Source organism: Meleagris gallopavo, chromosome 3 (assembly GCF_905368555.1).
Source record: "Meleagris gallopavo chromosome 3, MGAL_WU_HG_1.1, whole genome shotgun sequence".
Classification (NCBI taxonomy): Eukaryota; Metazoa; Chordata; class Aves; order Galliformes; family Phasianidae; genus Meleagris; species Meleagris gallopavo.
In genome coordinates, this window is record NC_139406.1 from 87,215,354 (window position 1) to 87,238,700 (window position 23,347).

The 23,347-nt window shown below is 36.0% G+C and overlaps 1 protein-coding gene across 1 annotated transcript in view; it reads right to left on the bottom strand.

Moving 5' to 3' along the window:
- ZFAT (zinc finger and AT-hook domain containing) overlaps nucleotides 1–23,347 on the bottom strand; it is an 87,197-nt gene that overhangs the window by 10,761 nt on the left and 53,089 nt on the right. Inside the window, exons 11-15 of the mRNA XM_085221727.1 lie at nucleotides 22,227–22,315; nucleotides 17,625–17,763; nucleotides 12,441–12,559; nucleotides 10,916–11,042; nucleotides 8,749–8,879 (exon numbers count right to left, since the gene is read on the bottom strand). Coding sequence (XP_085077853.1) covers nucleotides 8,749–8,879; nucleotides 10,916–11,042; nucleotides 12,441–12,559; nucleotides 17,625–17,763; nucleotides 22,227–22,315 — 605 coding nt within the window. The remainder of the gene's footprint in view (nucleotides 1–8,748; nucleotides 8,880–10,915; nucleotides 11,043–12,440; nucleotides 12,560–17,624; nucleotides 17,764–22,226; nucleotides 22,316–23,347) is intronic.

A 23,347-nucleotide genomic window follows, 5' to 3' on the forward strand; every position in this document is an offset into this window, starting at 1 on the left:
CATGCTGCAGAGGTACTAAGATCACTCTTGTCTGTTATTTTGGAATGGGAAAAAAAGAGGAAGTGAGCCAATAGCTGCTCTTCATTATTAGTATTAGTATAGTGATTTGGACCAGGATCTGAACTCTATCAGGTATTCTAAGTGCAAAAAGTATTTCACATCCAAAGGTCTTATAATTTCAACATAAATCATGAAACAGTAAGCAGACAAAAGGAGATGGGTGAGCAGAATATAAACGTGACAGTGGTACCCTCAGATTAGTAGTTCTCTGAAAGAGCTGTCAGGCACTGGAACAGGCTGCCCAGGGAGGTGGTGGTCACCAACCCTGAAGGTGTTCAAGAAATGTGTTGATGTGTCCCTGAGGGGGGTGGTTTACTGGGAAATATTGGACAGTTGGACTGGATTATCTTGGAGATCTTTCCAACCTTGGTGATTCTATGATTCTACCTTCATGTAACAGGCAGCAGTGTCAACATACCAACAGCCTAACCATAGATAACTGGTGGTGGTGTACTTTTGAACACAATGAGGTACAAGTTGCTCTTCATTAAGAATCCACATAACTAAGGACAGCCACAGAATTGTAGAGGTTGGAAGGGACCTCTGCAAGCCATTCAACCCAACCACCCACTGAAGGAGGTTCCCTACAGTATGTTGCAATGGAAATCCAGATATGTTTAGAATCTCTCTAGAGAAGGAGACTCTACAACCTCTCTGTGCAGTCTGTTCCAGTGCTCTGTAACAACTCTTAAAGAAGTTCTTTGTCATGTTCAGCTGAAACTTCCTGAGTTCCAGTTCGTAGCCACTGCCCCTGTCCCATTGCTGGACACCACCAAAAAGATCCTGGCTCCATCCACCTGACTTCCCTTCTTTCAATACTTATATGCACTGGTAAGATCCCCCTCAGCCTTCTTTTCTCCACACTGAACAGTCTCGGGTCTCTCAGCCTATCCTCAGAATAGAGATGCTCCAGGCTCCTAACCATCTCTTTGGCCCTCTGCTGTACTCTCTGAAGAAATTCCCTATCTTTTGTTAATGGTGGAGCCCAGAACTGGACATAATACTCTAGATGTGGCTTCACCAGGGCAGGGTACAGAGGGAAGAGAATCTCCCTCGACCTGCTGGACATGCTCTTTTAATGCACCCCAGGGTACCACTGACTTTCCTGGCCATAATATGGAAGAAGGCATTAAGAAAGTTATTTAGGAAAAGTAATGAGTAATTAAATCTTCACAGACTGATCAAAGGTAGAAATCAAAATCTTAACAGCTAAAGAGAGATGGGCCAGTAAGTGAGAAAGTAGTAAAAATAATAATACAAATAATTACTAATGGTTAATATAATATTCATTATCTTCTTCAGAGGGAGCTTGAAATGATAGCTTTATAGCCCCAGGAAAACAGAGGATTGATGCAATGTCTAACTGGGATAAGAGAAGGTTGTTTAGAGTGGCCAAATAGTTTTGCCAAACATCAACAAAGAAAAAGATCATATGAGTCAAATGGCTGTGTATTACTTAGGAAGTGAAGCTCTGAATCTTCAGCTAAATCTTTTATATGCCATTGTGCTACAAGAAAGATTGTAGAAAAAAAATTCTGTTTGCAGTGCTCACTCAGGTATAATTGTTATGGAGAATTAGGAATTAAGGAAAAGTACACGGATTTGAAGAGGTGAAAATACTTTGGGAATAGGTTAGTTGGATTTTGGAGGGGGAAATGATTTGGTTTTGTTAAAGAGAACAAAGAGTGCTGCTCTACTCAAGCAGTTTTCTGTGTACAAGGCAGGCAGGATTTGCTCTGAATAAAAAGGGATTTCAGTAACTTGCTCATACAGGATAAATAATACTGAGGACAAGATTTAAAGCTTTACATAATCATCTGCTGATGAGTTTCTCATATCAGAACAATAACTTCTGTGCTAATAAAAATGCTCAAAACATATTTCAGGTCCAAAGACAAGCAAATTAACAACACAATTGTTTACTAATATCTACATAAAAACAGGAAATATTGGTAACACAGTAGACATAGATAACATGCAATCAAACTTAACTGAGTACTACAGTATAGTTATCTACAAGTTTGACTGAAACTAGAAATCCAAAAATCTACTGCTCTGCTCATTAAATTGAAGCAAAAATATAAAATTAGATTTGGATAAAGAATTCTACATGGTTTCTATCTTTGATTTCAGAGAGATTTTATAAAAATCCTTGCCTTTACACAAAATACAGGTATTGAAATAGAATATATCTAGCTGCCACTACTCATTCCTGCTAATGACCACTGGAAATGGGAGAGCAACAACTATAACAAAAATGAGAGATGCTGGATGCAGTCCAGAAAGGGACAACTCTGCTGATGCCATGATCAAGGCAGGATGATTCAGGAAACAAGCAAGAATGTTTGCTTTGTGAAGCCAACAAAAGATATCTTGGCATTTTGTCATCACAGAGAATCATTTACAGACAGAACATAATGACAGAGTCCTTTTCTGCTAAAAAATAATTTAACAGCTGTGTGCATTTGTGAGGGAAACGTTTCTTCTCAAGAAGCATGGTATTTATATCAAACAAATGCTTAACATGGAACAATCTTCTCCTCCAAAATTAGTTGGCATTCCTTGTTTGATGTAGCGCCTAACTGAAAGATGCAGTCATACTTCAAGGCAGTTTGTAATTGAAAGGTCTTGAAAACACATCTGCAGACACTGCTAATCAAGTGTGGCTGTGATACTGGCATGATTACTCATCCTCCAATCCTGCTCCTATATTCAACACGCGAACTAAAAATACAGTCTACCTATATAAGTTATGAACTGAAAGAACTCTGTTAGCAAAACAAACAAAAACACAAACATTTTGGTTTCCACCCTATAGCATGAGAGCAAAATGACATCTGCTATGTGTCACAGAGAATTAAATCCAGAGAAAGGAAAGTGACTTGCTTTACAGTGCCAGGCACTCCTTGCTATGTTCTGTGTTTCCGCAGAAATGTCCAATTTCTTGTCTACCTTTACCATACACTATGGGTACCTCTTATTTTGTTAAAGCATTCATTAGTCTCTTTCCTAGCAATTTTTCAAATGTACTACTCCATGCCTTCACCTTTTTCCCATTTTACTTTTTCTAGTAAGTACAGAATATCTCAAACGTTATGCCATAAATACCATCACTATCTGTAGTAATCCAGACTTGATCACTAGTAACTGAAATAGATTCAAACTGACAAACTGTTCTTTTTGTGTCATGCTCTGATCAAAGCCTCACTGTGGTTTTTTGCCAATTTCAGAATATAATGGCAGAACCTCACAACTGGATCCTGGTTTTCTCTCAGGCATTTGGTGTGCCTATCATCTGTATGCTCTTATAGTACAACAAAATGACAGAATTTCTCCCAAACTAGATACTAAAAAGGTTTAATCTTGATAATAATCTAATATACTGGCTCTCAGACAAGAATGAGCTGAAGACATTTCAGATTCTAGACAGAATCTTTGAAAGGACTCACATACATAGCACTATCAGAGCTAACAACTTCCATTTCCCAATCATAACCCAAGCTAGATAGGACTTATTTACATTTTTTTGAAGTCATATTATGAATAATGATTCAGTCTGGGATTCATTATTGTTATGCTGTGAAATTATTTTCTTTTATAAAATCATTCCAATGAACAACAAATATAAAATTTCCATAGTCAAAATTGAATTATTTTTTTCTTCTCAGCACTCAATACGTGAGGTGGGAGCTCTGAATACAAAATCTGATCTTGAGTACAGCTGCATAATAATTTGTACTCATGGTTTAATATATAAGCAATATGAACACATAAAACTCAGAGAAATAATGCAATAGAACACTGTAAACTCCATAACCTTTCTGCTTGCGAATTAATAAAAAATAATTTAAAAAGAAGATACCAGACAAAGCTAGCTATATACGTGACATGTAGCAGTCTACTGAGAAGGATTAACAAAGCTTGTTTCTCCAGGTAAAAGTCTTCCATTAACATGAAACACTACAAGTACTGCACAGAGAAGACATTTGAACACGCAGTTTGGGGAAATACTAAGGGATGAAGAAGGTTGCCTTATCAATGGGTACTATCTGGATTCACATAATTTCAGGGATAAAGTGTCAATGGCACATTTACAAGTGAAAGTAAAGAGTACAGATGTTGCAGAAAGTTCCAGGGAGGAAAAGAAAGAAAAAGATAGCAATAATGTAGTGTAACATTCACAGAAGAAAAAGAAAAAAAAAAAAAAAAGTTTAAAATGTCCTACTAATATAGCATTTAGAAGAAAGTTTTAGGTGCAAACATAGAAATATGAAAGCAATCTGCCAGGCCAGCCAAAAATGAGAGATGAAAAAAATAGGTTATGTATGCTCTTCATAAAAAAAGAAACTTAACAGCATAAAAATCAGGACAATAAATGTTGTTAAGGAAAAAAAAAAATGAAACCAAGCAGCTAAGCAAGGACTTGGAGAGGCCACTGAAGAACAAGAATGGAAATTCAGTGACAGATGATGCTGATATATTGCTGACACCCTGAATGAATTTTTTGTCTCACAATTCACAAGAGAAGCTGAAGGTCACAGAATAGAGTGTGGAATAAATTTTCCAGTGGGGAAGTGAAATACGAACGTGTCTTACAATCACCTCAAGGTTAACAATTAGGAACTCAGCATAATTAAAACCTGACAAAGAAGCAGGTACAAATGAGTGATATCCCATAGAAAGCAATGCAGTGTTAAAGAAATAAAGAAAAGCTGTCAGTTCCAAATAGGAGAGGATTACAATCATGTTAATAACATTTAAAGACTTTTCCCCGCATGCTAAAATAGGTGTGGCTGTAATTCTGAAGCTATTCTCTGCTGGGAAGAAGTGGAAATAATAAATAGAGCAGTGGCATAGGTCAAACAGATTTGATAAAGCATCAGAAGTATGAAATTAAAAGAGAAAAGAAAAAATCATTAAAAAAACAAACACCTCTACTGATCTCTTTTGTTCCTTGCTCTACTTCCACAGAGCCCACGCAAGGTAACGAGGAATCTAAGGTATTAGAAAAATTCAATGTAAGCAGAGGAAGCACAAGATCACTCAGCTTGAGAAGTACTACAGTTTTACACTAATTTTATTTCTCTGTGACTTCAAAATCAGAGGAAAAAAGCATTTTTAATCAACAGCACTCTTAACAATAGGAACAGAAAAGAAAAACAGTGAAGATTCTGTGCTCTGAGAATTCAATATTTGATGTAGGAGTAGAGCTTATACCACTCTGACATTAGACCACTGGAATTTGTTGATATATATAAAGCAAGGGAAAAGCAGTGATCAGTTCTTAACAGCTTGTAAACTCAAAGGCTAAAACTATGGATTAAAAAGTGACATATAGAATTAATTTGCAATATGAACACTTACAAAATGCTAACAGCAAATTCAGATGCTCTAACAAGAAAGAGGATAGGCATTGAGATGAATGAGAAATTGATCAGATTCAGTAGTCAGAAGTCACTGAATGTTTTAAATTATTAATTTTCATAGAATCATAGAATCTTTCAGTTGTAAGGGACCCTTAAAGGTCATCTAGTTCAACTCCTCTGCAATGAACAGGGACACCTACAGCTCGATCAGGTTGTTCAGAGCCCCACTCAGCCTGACCTTGGATGTCTCCAGGGACGGGCCATTAACCATATCTCTGGGCAACCTATTCCAGTTCCTCACCAACCTTATTGTAAAAAATTTCTTTCCTATATACAGTCTAAATCTTCCCTCTTTTACTTTGAAACCATTCCTCCTTGTCCCATCACAACAGACCCTGCTAAAGAGTCTGTCCTCTTCTTTCTCATAGCCCCATTTAGATACTGACAGGCCACTCTCAGGTCTCCTTGGAGCCTTCTCTTCTTCAGGCTGAACAGCCCAGCTCTCTCAGCCTGTCCTCTTAGGATGATTTTTTGTCCTCAGATGATTTTTGTGACCCTTCTCTGGGCACGCTCCAACACGTTTCATGTCTCTCCTGTGCTGATGACTCCACATCTGGATGCAGTGCTCAAGGCGAGGCACCACCAGCACACAGCAGAGAGGCAGGATCACCTCCCTCACCCTGCTGACTTGTCTTCTTTTAATGCAGCCCAGGATACAGTTGCCTTTCTGACTGGCTCATGTCCAGAGTCCCATCCACCAGTACTCTCAAGTCCTTTTCAGCACAATCCTTACATCTCCCAGCTTGTATTGCGAATGGGGGTTGCCATGACCCAGCTGCAAGACCTCCACTTGGCTTTGATGAACCTCATGAGGGAGGTTCTCCTGGACCCACTGCTCAGCCTGACTAGATCTCTCTGGATGGCATCCCGTCCCTTGGGTGTGTTGATCACACCACACAGCTTGGTGTCACCATTTTTTTCTAGTTTCACATACACAGTTTCTTCCTCACAGCTGCCACTTATCTAGGCATTGTTTTCTCCTAGGTTTCTGGTAGAAGGGCTTCAAAATACACACTTTTAAGGAGAGAACAGTATTTGGTTGTGGATAATAATGCATTTAACCTTTTAAATAGGTCACAAATACAGCATAGTATACATGTTGGCACTGAGTACAGTTAAAGTTGCTTTTAAATTTGCATGTAGAGATGATTAAATGTCTCTCCTTTTTAATGATAGAATTTAATTTACAAATCAGGATCTGTTTTAACTAATTAAAAAAAAAAAAAAATACCCCAAAATTCTTACATGGTTCCTAATGAAAACATCTGCTAAGTAAAAAATAAAAATAAAAAAAAATAAATTTGGAAATGCTTTTTCTTGAAATTCTGCCTTGTTTCCCTTACATCTGGGTGGCTATTATCTTAATAGTGTTTTCACAGACTATACTCTTCCACAGAAATCTTATGAATTTAATAATCACAATACTAAAACCTCAAGTTAGTTCAGGCAACCACAATAACAACACTTTGGGTTCATTTAAATAAAAGGAGCTCCTCAAACGCTTCAGGAATTTAAGCCTTCTCATGTACTCCCTTTCCCTGGCCTACCAGCTACCTTGGGTGCAGACACCCTGAGGAATAAAACTGGACAGAACAGGAAAAGGTATGAAGTAAAGAAGTATGATGAAACAGAAAGAACAAGCATAGCATGGAGAACATAACAGGGAGGAAAAAAGTCTCAGCATCGAAATTACAAGACATCTGTGAGAAAGACAAACTGAGGAAGCAAAAGGCTCATAATCAATAGCCAGCTCAAGTTTATGTGACAATCTTGTGTATCCTGTCATTCTTAATTTCTAAAATGCAATACTATACATATGCAAATATTCTTAGCAAAACCTGTGCAGGACTAAACTTCAAGAAATATACATTCATACTAACATTTCTTCTACCAGTACCTTATAAGGTTTGTCCCATTTTAAAAGGAACTACATTATCTACTACAAATTCTGTCACTTAATTCTTTACCAGTTGAATCCAGCACTTTTCCCACATACAGAATCCTTGCCTGAAATTAACAAGTCATGTTATTCACGCTCTTCAGAATATTGACATATATCTTCTGGTCTTGTCCTGTTACCAACAAAATCAACTACCTGTCTTCTCAACCAACTACAATTCACTTTTCTCTTCATTTTTCCCTAATGTGAGTGGTCATACTGACTTCAGTCTCACAGAAGCAACTGCTGTTAAGGAGCATCAGTAATATTCTTCTCTGAGCTGTTACATGCCTGCAAATGAGTTTTGTTGCATCCTCATTAAGAAAGGCAGTATGAACTCAGACTGAGCACAAGTCTTCTTTGTTCTCATGGCATGTGACTTTAAGACCTTGCATATATCTCTACCTTTAGCTACAGGACAGCAGTGGAAAGGACAAATGATGGTCACTCATTCATGGTTATGGTCAAACAATATAATGGTTGCAGAGCATGCACAGTTGTATACAAACCTTTCATGTTCTTCTGTTTCCAAAATAATGCAGCACCAAGGAACTCCTGACTCTTTTAGACAACAGTGGGACTACATCCCCACTCATGATGAAGGTATACTATTTTAAGAAGTCTGAAAACACTGTATTTTCTCGCTCTCACATGTTCCTATACGAATTTATCCACTTATATTTTATCTGTTTGTACTGATGGCAATGTATTTTATATAAATATAGAGTGTATTTATGTATAAACGTGTGTGTGTGTGCATATAAACTGGGGCTGGGATGGAACTAGGCTGTTTAGTCTAGGGAAAAGGAGGCTAGGGGGAGACTTTATTGTTCTCTTCCAGTATCTGAAAGGTGCTTACAGCAAGAGAGGGGCTGGCCTCTTCTCACTGGTGACAGGATGAGGGGAAATGGCCTTAAGTTGTGTCAGGGGAAGTTTAGGTTGGGTATCAGGAAAAACTTTTTTACTGAAAGGGGAGTTAAGCACTGGAATAGGCTTCCCAAGAAGGTTGTTGAGTCACCACCCCTGGATGTGTTTAAAATCCATTTGGATGTCATGCTCAGGGACATGATTTAGCGGAGGGTTGTCAGTTAGGGTAGCATGGTTAGATTGTGGTTGGACTTGATGATCTTTAAAGCCTTTTCCAACCAGGGCAATTCCATGATTCTATACATATACACACACAACACAGGGACAAAATTACTTTAGGACAAATGCTGTATGTGTCTTACAAAGTCATTCACAATTTAGGCCTTATAGAACAACACTGATTTCACAAGAAATATACTAAAACAAAACAAAGCTGTTCTGGAGAAGAGCTCTTACCTGCTTTACTACTGTCACAGTTCCAGGTGCCATGGTAACAACAGAAGCAACTGCAGTGGCATCATGGGTTTCCGATCCCAACTCAATGATTTGCTGCAGAATGTTTACAGCTGCCGGATCAAGTCTTTCACCTTATCAGAAAGACAGTATATATAAGATTATTACAGTAAAGCAGGCCTTAAGGGTATGCAAATCTAACTGCCACTCTTTTCCCTCATGCTTTAACCTTGATACATTGTGCTGTCTGTAAATTCAAACAGCTCACTAGCATGACACTTTAATAACAGATCTATAGGATGAAAGTATTCACAAAACAAATTTGCCTGAGGAATGCGTGCATCAACAAGTGAAACTACATTGCTCATTTTTATGACTATTTTAAAGAGATCAAAAAGAATACATTGACTAAGCAAACAATAGATACAACTAACAGCAGTAACTGTAAATTATGCAGCTGCGAGACTATACAAATCCAAATGAATATTTGCCAGACATTCATATTAAGCAGAACCTGAAGTCTATACCTGTAACAAAGACAGCTGGTTGATATATTAGATACCTGTGTTTATCATCTGTCCGAATGTCTGCAACACCTCTCAACCTTAAATTATCACTAATGTGCTAAAGTGAAAAAGTTAATGTCTTGATAAAAACAATGCCTATTACATTATAAGTATGGGATCAGAACATGTTTGTCACATTTTAAATTATCTTTCTGTGTGCAATTCTACCAAAGGAAAGGCAAGTTTACAAAAAAAATTATATACTTTCACTTCTCCCGAAATGTAAAAAGAAAAAACTCAGCTGCTGAAGAATGTTTTGTGACATGCAGGAATAGAAATCCCCCTCCTGTGGTCTGCATGTCCATACGATTAGCAGTAGCATGACAGATGTCAGAAAGGGAGGAAAACTCTCAAGGTCATGATAAAGCTGCTTTAATTTGCTGAAATCAGTGCCAGAGCTAGGAAAGAGGCCTGAAGGAACCAGTCAATGGAATAAAGCTCATGTCTTAACTCCCAACCTTTACAAACTGATACTGTGGTGGGAATCTAGCTCAGATCACTTAATTTCAAACTAAGTTGTTATATTTTGTTATCCAAATGAAATACAATTTTATCTGAGAACTGAAAAATGTTTTCTTTCTTTCATTTTTTCCTATATAACTGCCTTCAGTTACATAACTGGTATAAACTACTAGGTTTTATATCTAGAGGGAATATGTCAGAAAAGTTGGATGGTTAAACCAAATTGTTCTATTTTGAAAATTACTGCCTCATGCTTAAAATCAAAACTGTTATATGCAGCATATTCGTGATCATGCTTACTTTAATTTAAATATTATATCTTAAGAATTTTTCTCAAGATATTTTTACTCATTCTGAATTCCCACTTATTACCAATATACAGAAAGTGCCAGTTACATAATGGAACTGCGACATGCTTGGAGATGCCAAAAGAAACGGGAGCTTGTGAAATTTATCTGTATGGTGAACCATACAGTTCACAGCAATGGTAAAATGCTCTCTTCTGGCAGCCACTGCCTTTATTTACACACATAAATTCAAAAAATATAAGCACTGATTCTAGTCTCTATTTTAACACTCTCTTAGACCTAAGAGTTTTTTCTTGCAGTTGTTATTGTTCCTGACTTATCAATCTCATCTAATTCCTCTTTTTCTTGTCTAATGTGATACCGAATAGTTCATTCTGCTTTCTGTACCATTAGAATTAAGTTTGGTTGTACTGTTTTAGGAATATGGTAAATTAAGCATACCACTGTGTCAGTTCTGCAGGATGGCTGATTTACAAAGGAAGAAAAATGATAGCTAGAGAACTGCCATTAGATACACACCATCTGCTCTGCCAAGGCAGCTGAGTTCACAATACATTGAATAATGCAGGCAGGAAATTCCACACATCTAATAATAAAAGGCAAAGTACAGTGTGGTAATTATTAATGATTCAAGGACACAGAAATTAATTATGAATGGTCACTTACTATTTACTCTTCAAGAAAAAATATAAACTCCCAAAAAGTTCAGGATGACAAATTTCAGCATTTTTAATTGTTTCACAGTGATTGTATATTGTCCACTATACTGAAAAGAATTAGATATTTATGAAAAAATACATATTTGGTGTTCCAACCCCCAGAAAAGTAACTTACCGTTTTCAGAAGTGTATCTAAGGTTCTGTAATGCAGCTACAGCAGCCTGAGTACCTTGATCATCTTCTCCAGCCTCTGTGATATGGAGATACTGAGTAGACGCTTCTTCAGAAACTTCAGCAGTTAACTTGAAAACAAAACCCAGCCAATGCATGGATAATCTCCCTCTCATTTTAGCAAATTAGAGAACAATCAAAGTTATGAGCCTAAAAATAATGAGTTTTGGGCAATAAACAAGAGTTATGGAAATTATCTTTCCCACAACTACTATTTTCAAAAGAGGCTGTTAACATGTACTTTTGCTCTGATGGGACTTTTCTCTTTATTATTGTTCCAATGACAGAGATTTGCTTGAATCCTGGGTGTCCTCTTACTTTTTCATGTTTGGCCATCAAGGAGGGCGTATATAGTATGGTTTGTAAAATTCATATGGAAATAACACTTCAAAGGACTACATTTTAAAATACTTGCCCCTTCTCCTTTGATTAACTGTCTAACACTGAACCTACTGTGACAGTTTTTGAGAATTTTGCACTCTATCCATGCGTACTGCTGAACACAAACTGCAGGACAGACTTCTAAACCAGCCATCAGACTGATGCTTAGGGCTGGACTGCCTGAAATTCAGCAGGATCTGAAACTGACTTGTCCACTGCAATTGAATTCTGTTTTTCTCCTGTCACTAGAGACCAACAATGAACTAATCAGGCAGTGGAAACTCAGCTTGCTAACTGTGATTTCTTAATGGAAGTGACTGGATGGTTCTGTGGTTTTGCCATAGCTTCTACATCTACATTCAATTTTGTTTCATTAAAGTACCAGTCTTCATTTCAAAACAAATTGCTACCCATGTTACAGCAGAGAAAAGATGTAAAAGTTACACCTGCTTAAGGCAGCTGCACTACCCCACCCACTGAGAAAATTCAGGTGATGTTTTGGCTTTGTCTTGTTTTTTTCCTGACTTGGCTTCTTAGATCTGGTTAAGTTTTTTTTTAAGCTTTGATCCTAATAATTGATGCTCTGACTCCTATATACTTTGGATACAAGACTAAATAGTGGAAGACATACTCTTTATAATAGTATATCCTATTTAGCCGACTAACATATACATTCTGTATTTTAACATCAGACCAAATCATAAGCTTCTTTCATTAATTCAATACAACCTCACAGCTTTGGGCACCTTCAAGTTAACATCAGTGAATATTCTGTATGTATTTTTGTTGTATATACATTTTTTTAGTTTCGCATATTTTTGCTAAAACTTTCATTCTTTCTACAGCAGAGGACTAGAGCCTTCTTTATACAAAAAAAAACACAGTACATTATTAGTCCAATCACTAGTCATGAAAGCAGTCAATATTAACAGTGACAGGAGTGTGTGCATTGAAAATGGTGATGAGAGAACACAGGACCTCTTGTTCTTATATAAAGTTGAGAACACACTTGAATACTTGTTATCCTTAACTTTCCCTCCATAACTTCCTAAAATCCTAGGGCCAAATCCATGAAAACTTTGCTTTACCTCCCACTTTGTTTCCCCATCGTGTTCCACAAGCTTCATTCCATGCTTGTTCTTAAGATGTCTGTTGAATTCCCATTTTGTACCATATACAAAGCTGCAAACAGGACACTTAATACCACCTACAAGGAGACAAAAATAAATTCCTTTAGTTATTTTTCTATTAGGTATTTTTCAAGGAAGTAAATACTCATTTCATTTAACCTCATCTCTGCTAAGATTTACAATTTAATTTAAAAATCTTTGCTTTCATAATGTAAATAGTATGAAAAACTGGAAAAAAAAAAAAACTCACAAAGAACTCTTAAATGCTTTAAAGGCAATTTTGGATAATGGTAATAAAAGGAGTCTGGAACAACTCATGTACCTGGAAAGGTATAGCAATCTTGCTTCCCTGCCTTCATGTTTCCCTGTTATGGATCGAAAGTTGGAGGAATGGTGTTTCCATCTTTCTTTGCTTCTACATCTCTCTCTCTTGGGAATCCCTCCCCCAGTTACAAACATACAACTATCTGCATTAGCTTGAGATAATACTTCATTTCTGTAATTAAGTCCAAGTGAAAACCAGTTTCAAGCCTATTGAGCTAAATGTTAAGAGAGATAACCAAAATGTAACAGAGGAATTTAAACTGCAAAGTAAGTAACAACTTACTTACTGGGCAAGAACATGAGCTCACAGTCATGATTCTGGTTGAAACTCAATCTAAGCAGCACTAAGAGACCACTTGTAGTTTCCAAGTGACATTTCTTTGAAGTCCAAGGGTAACTGTGACTCATATTGTGCCATAGGCCAAGCATAAACTAAGACTAGTACGTGCATTAAATTCTAAATAAATACTTTTTCACAATAAATATTCTTTTATTTCAAATTGTAGAGTTCTTCAGAAACTTTAATGCTTGCTCCATTGCACGCTGTTGTAGTTTCCAATGTAAATTGTATGTATATTCAAAAAATCTACAGGAATGGGCTCTGTCAAGTTTTAGGTTTAAATACTGGCTTCCTGCTGTCCACTTGTTGTCTTTGAAGATACTTGTTCTGGCTTTCTCAAGTTCAAAACAACATATTTGTGAATTTAGCACAGTGTTTATCTAGTAAACAATTTTTTACAGGTGAAAAAATACTGAATATGATGACATCATAAGCGGCAAATTTAGACTAAACAGTTTTCACTTCTTTTTCTTACTGAAGTCACTTGGTCAAATGTCAGATTCCAGCTGTTTGTAATTATGCAAGTAAGTGTTGTTTTTTTGTTTTTTTGTTTTGTTGTTTGTTTTTTCCCTACTGACTAAATCAGAGCAGAAATAATGTACATATGATAATTTGTTGCATTAGGTGACCAGGACTCACTCTAACAAATCTAACTGCTTTAGGAGCTATTCCACCAGATGGCAAATGATGACTCTTATTCATCATGTTCAATGCTTCAAACAGACTCTCATAAACTGGCAATAGGCCAAGCTCTCGTTGTCCACAGTCTTTTAAGCATAAGGTGATTAGAAAAAGCTTTCGATTTTACAGTCATGGAAATCCACCAAATGGTATTCTACCAGGTGAAAATAAACTTTCTGTTCTGGTTAAATAGAATGTAACTACACACAGTCACTACAGTCGCTCATTGACACTTAATATTCACCTATCATTTCCCCCTCTTTGCTCTCAGTCTAGTGTAAATCCTCACCAAACTTCACTATTATAGCAGATGCTTAATATTCTATCTCAGTACAAAACTGAACTGGTTTCTCTATTAGTGGGCTTAAAGCTCTGCAGTTCACAAAAGCAAAATAATGTGGCTCTGATGAGGACAAAGAAATTATCGGTTTGAGAAAAGGAAATTAAATATTAATTCCACACTAATCTGTACTACTAGAAAGAAATACCACTGTGTAAGAGAAGCCTTTCCTACATTAGTTATGGAAACCATTATAACAATATATCAGATTAATTAAAGTGCAACTTTTGTTACTGAGACTTTAAATAAAGAACAACTATGAAAGCACAGAGCTGATAATATTTAAGTCTAGGTCAGTGATTTGATATTAAATCTTTGGAAAATTAACTTTTGCACAATTCTTTAAAAATTGGCAGCAGAGAGTCAGTAAATGATGTATTTTCTACTTTTAATATCAAAACTGATCTCTGCAACAAAAAAATACACAAAGACAACCGTTATTGTCTGCTAAAGTGATGACAGTGGTATAATAGACCATAAGGCCACAAATGGATCATCCAGAATGTACTGCACAAGTTGCTGCATGAACACAAATAGAAAACCCATACTCCAGAGAGTGTAGAAATACATAAGCAAAACAACGGATGGCAGGGAACAATCAGTAAAGAAAAAGTAAGCAGTTTACAGAGGAAAATAAAGGTGACATGCTCAACACTGGAGAACAAATTAAACTAAAAAAAGAAACTATCAAATGATTTGGCAGAGTCTTCTAATACAAGCTCCAAAGAGAAACCCTCCTGGCTGTTCCAAGCAATACATAATCCTCTTGCCTCTTCTATTCTGTGAGCACTTCTAGGAATCTAGAGTGCAATCCAGCAGCTTATATGCGTGTAAGTATTTACAATTAAGATACTTGGAACACCTGCACTGTAGTCACAAACCAAATGACAAGAATGGAGAAAGAATGGAGAAGAAAAGATGAGTGCATGTGAGATGATTCATTCTCAGCTCATTGGGTAACTTGGGACAAGCAGAATACAAAAAGAGGAATATTTTTACATGGCTTCTATTAGGTGCTAATTTTCGTTTGTTTCCCTTTTTTTTTTTTTTTTTTTTTTTTCAAACCCACTCATTTACTGGTTCTCTTGCCTTTTCATATTTGTCTGCAGTCCTTTAATTTCAAAGGACTTGTTTAATATCAAGTCTGAACAGTCATTTTTCTAATATGAATACATGAATAATTTTCTAAAATAGCTTTCAGATCCATGAATATGCTAAATTGAAGCTTGATAGAGACTAGTGAGGCAGCAAGTTGCAACTTCTGACCAAGGTTGCATACCTTGTCACACTGCATCATATGTCCACACTGATCCATTTGTGCTGTGACCCAAAGATCTTCTGATTCCAAAATCAGGAAAAAAAATTATTAACTTAAATAGCACTTATGTGCAACTCCAAATGCAAATCTTAATTAATTCAGTCTCCCAAAGAAAACATTTCTTTCCTAGTGAGATACCAAGACACTGAGAGGGGAAAAAAACTAAAAAAAAAAAAAAAAAAAAAGATCTTCATATAGTCTGACAAGAAATCTACAATTATCCCCTTTTTGAGTCCACATGTAATACTCTTCATAATGGGCTACACAGGAGGAAGAGGAGTTGGCAAAGGAGGTTGCATGAGGGAAAACTGCATCTACTAGCGTGGCTTTCCTCATGATAGTTCTGAGATGAGGCATAGTCTTGGTTGCTGTTACACAAATTTGAAGTCCCTTCACTGTTCCTATACCCTACAGAACAGGTGAACAACTGGGAAGCAAGCACAGTGTTAGTGGTAGCATGGGTAATGTGTAAGGAAAGGAAAAGAAAGAAGGTTGCAAAGTCAGGGAAAACAGCATGTCTAGCAGAGAAAAACATAAAGGCTAATCCTATTCAATCTCATTCCAAGGTCTTAATTCTCTGACAACAACTGCATTCTCTATTTTATAATTTGTTTGTTTGTTTGTTTCAGTGGAAAAGAATAAAAAAATCAGCTCTACCAAACCCTAAAATATTTCCAGAACAATTTTTTTTTATTTAATTAGGCCTTTCCATCTTCAAGTCTAGGCACTAGAACTGAATAAGGTTTGTGTTTTGTGAACCTCTGAGTACCTTTTACACTCACAAAAGTATCTGATAGCAGAGTCAATTGTTTGCTTTGATTCGCTGCCCAGTGCAAAAAAGGACTGATGGGAATCAGACAACCAGTACATGTGAGTGCTTTGCTGTTACCCAGGCACTGCAAGGAATGAGTTACATGGTGATTGATGCCTGTATGAAGTAGAAATGGCAGAAATAAAGCAAATAGTGCTGCCCATCTTTTCAGAAGGAAATACAGGACTTCAGCTGAAAATTATCAACAAAAAATAATGACAGTGAGTAATAGAACTTCTAATGCTAACTACATAAGCATGATAAAATAAAATAATTCAAGCTGATTTTCCTTTCCTTCTGACATTCAATTAGCTCTTGAATTTTGGATATCCCCCAATATTCTCGTTATGTCTTCTTAACCTGTCTATGACGACAATTTCTCCAACTGACAGGTGTCTACATCTAATCACTTTTTATTTTTGTTTGTGCAGTACAACTATACAATAACAAGGAATGGAACACTTAGGACCCTAGCACAGTGATACAAAGTGGAGAAATGCAGGCCAGGTACAACAACCTTCTGATGTGGACACACAGGATGCAGCATAGAAGACAAGGAGTGATAAGAAATGGGACACAAGCTTGGTAATGAAGATCTCAGCTATAAACTACCAAAAAAAAAGAAGGTCTGCAGATAGATAATACTGATGCCCTTCATAAGTACTTTGTTGCTCTTTAAACTATAAACAGTAAATTTGGATGTAATTTGGAGCTACAGAACAATTAAAAAGAAAGCGTAAAACATGCAAAATTGACCTCAAGCAGAAGGGGAGAAGACGACAAAGCCATCAAGATTAACATCATTAGATCTAGATTAATGATTATTCTTAAATTAGGTTGTTAAGATTTACATTATATTAATACTTACATACATAAGTTGTGCTTCCTTTGGCCACAAACAAGCTTTTGAGCAGTACTCTGTGCAATTGGTTTTATCTGCACTCTCTTTTGTGGGGGAACAATTTAGTGTCATTTACTCTCAATGTTTAGTTCAACCTTGTAAAATTGTCATCGAAATTTATCAGTGTATCATTCATTTCAAAGATACCGAATCTTTACTTACAGAAGGAGACAAGTGAAAAAGATAAATGTACACAGCAGTGAACAGAACGGGCAAGGTCAGAAGTCTGATTCACTCACCTTCAGAAATCAAGAACAAAGGACAGTGAAAGAACAGTTAAAGACAGGTTGTTCAGAATTACCAGAAAGTAGTACTAATTTGTAACATAACACCCAATAACATGAGGAATAAATATCCTGCAGAAGTTTATTGTACATCACGTTTGCTTCAGCAAGATAACATCAAATCTTATAAAGTGGAGGTTTACCTTGTTGGATAAGAGCTTCTGCGGCAGGCTCCCCAGAACCTACATTTACATACTCTTCATTAGGATGCTTCCTGTTGTAATGCCTCTTCAGGGAACCAGATATGTTGCAGGAATAATGGCAATGTGCACAACGGAAAGGCTAGGAGCAAAAAGGAAACAGCTCTAAGCTGCAAGATTTAGATTCAGAGAAACCAGGCTGAATTCTAGTTTGAGCATTTCCCAAGGAGACCTTCCAAAATTCAACACAAAGTCATAACTAAATTTTACCTACAATTTTTAACTTGTAATTATATACAAAAACAAACAAACAAAAAAAAAACCAACAAGGAATTCTCATCATTATAAGATCAGTACTTACTTTTACAATTCAATAAATTGGGTATTTTCATAATGAGATCAGATCTGACCACACAGAGATTCTCTGCAAGTGATTCACTCACTTGCCCTGAACAAAGTAATTTTTGTCTGAAAAGAGGGAGTAGGAGAGCTAAAATAACTGCAGCTTTTGAGTGAGACATGCAACTGTTAAAGAAAGCTAGGCAGAACCAGGTCTGAAACAGAATGCAGACACTGACTGAACTCCTTTGGGAAAAAGTCCAGTTCTTCAGAACGAGCAAAATGCTTAATGCACAGCCACAATGACCAGACTCATCTAAAGCTAGTCAGCAGAAAACAGCTGGTACAGAAATTCTGATTAAGAAACTGAATTTAAAGCAGGGAAATGTCTGCTGTCAGGGTCTGCTGACCAGAACATTGCCCTAACGTTGCTGCTCATGACCTTCCTTGAGGCTTCAAGCAATAACAGTAAGGAAGAAAACTGGTGTTCAGATTCCTTTAACCTTTCAATTCAGAAGGTGCTGTAACATTCAGCTTTCATTTTTTTCATAGTAATGCCCTCCTTTTCCACAGCAGATACCACATTTCTTTCAAGAAAATATTTCATGCAGATTGCTTAGTTCTTGTATCAGTTTAAATACACTTGCATGTACTGTGTGTTATGTGCTGTATGACAGCAGAATTGATAGCAGGGTGAGGAGAGGCAATAACTTTTTCTTTAATCTGGCCATATAGAGTTGATGGCACAACCTCTATAGCTCTGTACAAACAGAACGCATTTGTGCTAAGATAACACACATAACAAATATGAAATAGTATATGCTGAATTATACTAAATCTAGCAGTGATTGTGGTATGATCCTGAAGATGAAAACCTAAATGCTGAAAAATTTCAAAAATGGTCTGTCCAAGTCACCAGTACGAGATCACAAAATATTCTGCTTGGTTTGTCCAATTTGCCAATATGAGGTCACACAAAATTTTCATGTGTATCTACTTATCTTAGATAATTATTTCTAATTAGTACTTTGGAAGTTTCAGAATAATCAACCTTTTACATTTGATTCAGTTATTTCAAACATGTCTAATGGTAAAGAAAGGTCTGAACAATATGCAGTATTATGCTATCTGGTATGCAATTACAATACTTCACACAGTTCATCTAAGTACAGGGCAGAAAACAGGACAAGAAATCAAGCAAACAAATGAACAAAACAAAAAACATAGGCAAATCTAATCACTGGTAGAGAAATTTTCCCAAGGCTTCTGTTGTTCATTACTACTCAAAGTTCACCATCTTCAGCAAATTACATTAGCATCTCCAAGCTGTAATGGAAAAGGGCTTTTCTAAACATCCTGTTGATTCCTTTAAGCAAACTGTATTGTAATGGTATAACAGCAGCAACTTTACTGCACTACTACTGTCTACAGTGCAAATTCATGGAGCTGATATACAGAAAAAAAATGTTCAAATGTCAAGTTACAAGATTTTTGTTGTCAAAAACAATCTGAACGCATCTTAGAATCATACAACTGACCAGTATCAATATCTCAATATATCTATCTAAAAGAACAAGTGCTAGAACTTGAGAATGGTGAAAAAGGACATCACCTTACCACTAATCATCATGTTCTTCTTCAGGTATAATGCTTATACAAACAGGGAAATGAATGAACAATACATCTGAATGGAACTGTTTTATCAGAAGAACTGTCAGCATGTTTAGTGTTCATGAGAATACACTAAATGACATAGTGCATGTTCACTAAAAATGCTATTTTCAGAACAGGTTTTAAAAATACACTTGACTGAAGATATACTAAATGTTAAGAAATATACAAAACAAATTACAGATTTTTAAATGACCACAAAGTGTACCAAAGTTATGTAACAGGATTGCTTTAATGATGTGACAAGTGTTAGTAAACGGCACAAACAAAAGTACTCTAGTAAGTTTTCCAATTGTTTTATACCAGTATAAAACCAGCAATTTTTGTTTTGATCTATTCCTCCCTTGTAGCATTTGGCTGATTCTAAGTATCTTCTAACAAACTTAGTTTCCACTGCCTTTCAACTTCATTTACCATGACCAAAATGTCTTTCTAACCCTTAATTTGTTTTCTCTCTGGTTATTCACATCTCTTCCAGGTTTTCCACATCTATTCTACTCACTCTACATCTGTCCAGCTTTCCTACTATGTCAGGAAAATGTAGTCCATTCAATTCAGATGTTTCTTCAAATTCTACGTTGTACTGTTTTGGTTTTGTTTTGTGTTTTTTTTTGTTTGTTTGTTTGTTTTTTACCAGAATAATGTCTGAGCATTGGTGGATGTCCCATCACTGGGGACATTCAAGGTCAGGCTGGACAGAGCTCTGAGCAACCTGATCTAGCTATGTGTTCCTGCTTGTTGCAGAGGAGTTGGACCAAATGACCTTTAAAGGTCTCTTCTAACTCAAACAATTCTATTATTCTATGTGCATTTCTTCTCATGTGCAGTTGAAGGAAATTTCCTGTGACCAGCGGCAGCTTAACCAAAATGAAATAAAAAAGTAAAAAAGTTCTAAACAGCACAGTGGTCTGTAGACTAGAAAAGCAGCACAGCAGTAACTAGTCACTAAGAACTCACCTATAGCTAAACATATAAAGAAAAAACAAAACATAATCTATTTCAGTTTCTCAGACATCTAAAATTTAAATCGAACTACGAAATGTTGATAATTATTTTTAATTTTTTTTTTTTTTCTTCCAGTACACCCTGAAATGAAGTAACAATAAACATGAGCTCTTGTACTTCTGAGGTCCAGGTATTACCAGCAACTCACTGTCCAGACAGGAAACAATTCTCAGCACACTAAGAGGATTAACTTTGATTTCTGCAGCTCTCGAATTCATTTTTGAGAATGTCCTGAAGTCCAAATTCAAGCACCTGCCAGCCATCAGGGTTTTGTGACTCAAACACTGGGTAGCTTGGAAACAGGATTGTTAAACTATTATTAGATTGTGTTGCTACTGATGAGTTTGATATGCATGCAAGCAACTATCCCAGAGAGAAGTAGGTGTTACTAAGAGACTTAATGAACCCCTCTTAACAAATATTCCTGATTTACTTACTTCAGTGTTTTGCAGTTCTCTTAATAATGCATTGAGTAGCCACAATTCAGTGTAGGCTTATAGCGGACTGCCAAGAGGCACTGTATATCTATAATGCTAAAATATGGTCAGAACTATCCATTTGTTAACTAATAAAGTACTTACTATGAGTACTTTCATCTCATAAGCTATTTAAAAAGGAAAAGAGTGTTTTTCCACAAAAAGAAAATAGAAAAAAAATAGATATATATTGTTGGTCTTTAAGAAAAAAAAAAAAAAAAAATCTTTCTTTAAAATATACAGTCCCTCTAGATGATTTGCTTCATTTTCCTATATGGTTTTGCGTTCCAAAACTTAAGTCATGAGTCAAAAAACTGTCATCCTTTCTGCTGAATGAAGAAGCAACTAAAGTGTACTCTTCATAGAAGCCAACTAATTTGTTAGATAATGAAAACTGTTGCATATCAAAATAGTATGACATTTTCCAAGATTAATATGTTCATTGCTAAGATAAGTGTTACATTAAAATGAACATTTCATACATAAAAAATATCCGATTTTTCTGGAAAAAAAACAAGTATCATTTCTGTTTTCTGAAAGCAATATTTCATTGCATCAAGATCATGCCGAGAACCAACATGGAATTTGAAAATAAAGCCATACTAAAGTCTACACATTTCTCACCTAAACATTTCATAGAAACATTAACCATCTTCAAAATTCTCTCCAAGCCACATTTCAGATAAATGTGTAGTTTTGGGGTTTTTTTTTAAGTTAATCCTCATAAATTTTCTTCAAGTATACGAACTCATATACAAACTTTCACAGCAGATTAAGATGGGCAATTAACAGTGATGGATAGGATGCATATTCCTACTTTAATAAGGAATTTTAAGATACATATGAGATTAGTAATGTCAAGTCAGACATAATGGTTACAGTTGGTTTATATTTTAAAACACGTATCTTTTTCAAGTACAGATACTGAAAATAGTCCATGAACAAAATAAATCCACCTCAGAAGTCTGAATATAAAGTGAAAATTCCCAAAATAGTAAATTATTAAGATGCTGTAATTGTGACTACAAAACAAAATGTGCTAGTTTTGAAACTATTGCCTGAAGTTCCATGTATTTCTGAATATTATCAATAACGACAACTTTTGTTTTCTTACCTTGAAAGAGACATGTTGTTCCATATGACGTAGGAGTTGTGGCTTTTGAGCAGCTGTATAATCACATACTGTACATTTAAACTGCTTTCCTGAAATAGGTAGAAAATGGAATCATTATTTTCTATTTAAGTTCTGAAAACTACTGGTAATATTTCTTCATAATGATGATTTCCAAAATTATAATAATGAACAATACTCAGTTTACCACCTGCTCTCCAAAATTTGGTTAAACAGAGTGAAGAGCAGTAAGGAAGAAAAAAGGCTTGAGTGTGACCTCTAAACTACAAGTGTTAACTATTTGAGGTTCTCTTGGGATAGTTTTTTGGTGAAAAAGAGAAAAAAATCAGTACAGCAGAGCCTAAATGGAAGAAGGGAATCGAGAATTTACCACTACAGTCATCTTTACTTTGCTATTCATAAAGTAGATTTATACATCTTTAAAATACTGATGTTTGGTCATGGTTACACAGGTTTACTCTACTTTTGTACCCAGTAGAGAGTTGTTAAAATTCAAACACATTTAAATTTTCTTGGTTTTCCCTGCATGCTTTCTTGATATATTTCTGGTACAGCATGACAGAACCTATTATTTTTACCACAAGATTTCTTCAGCGTATTTTGCTCTACTCTTCCAATCATGACTCAAAGTACCTTAAAAAGATTTCTATGAAGGCTTAACCCAAGACACAGGGAGAAATAAAATTGGGCACTGAATGAAATAGGATTAATATGGCAAACAGCAGAGCCTCGTGTTCCCACCTTTCACTTTTGCTTACACAGTTTTAAAAAATGGGCACATACTGCAGCACAGAGCATGATGGCTCCTTGTTCAGTATGAGCTTTTGTTTTTTCTCATCTAAATCTCTGCAGTAACCCTCAGACTCACATACAGTCCTACAAGGCAAGAGAGAGCACATACTGGGATTAGCTCACACCTCCTGTGTGGTGTCTGGCGGCTGCCAAACAGGAGAATGGGAAAGTTCTATCATCTGTCCTCGTAGTGCTGACTTGTATTTATTTTAAAAGGGGACACGTTTTCTCAAAATGTATGGGGTTAAAATAACTTTGGAACTTCTGCTTGGCAATAGGATATGAAGACAATTGGAGCGTATTTGCAAAAC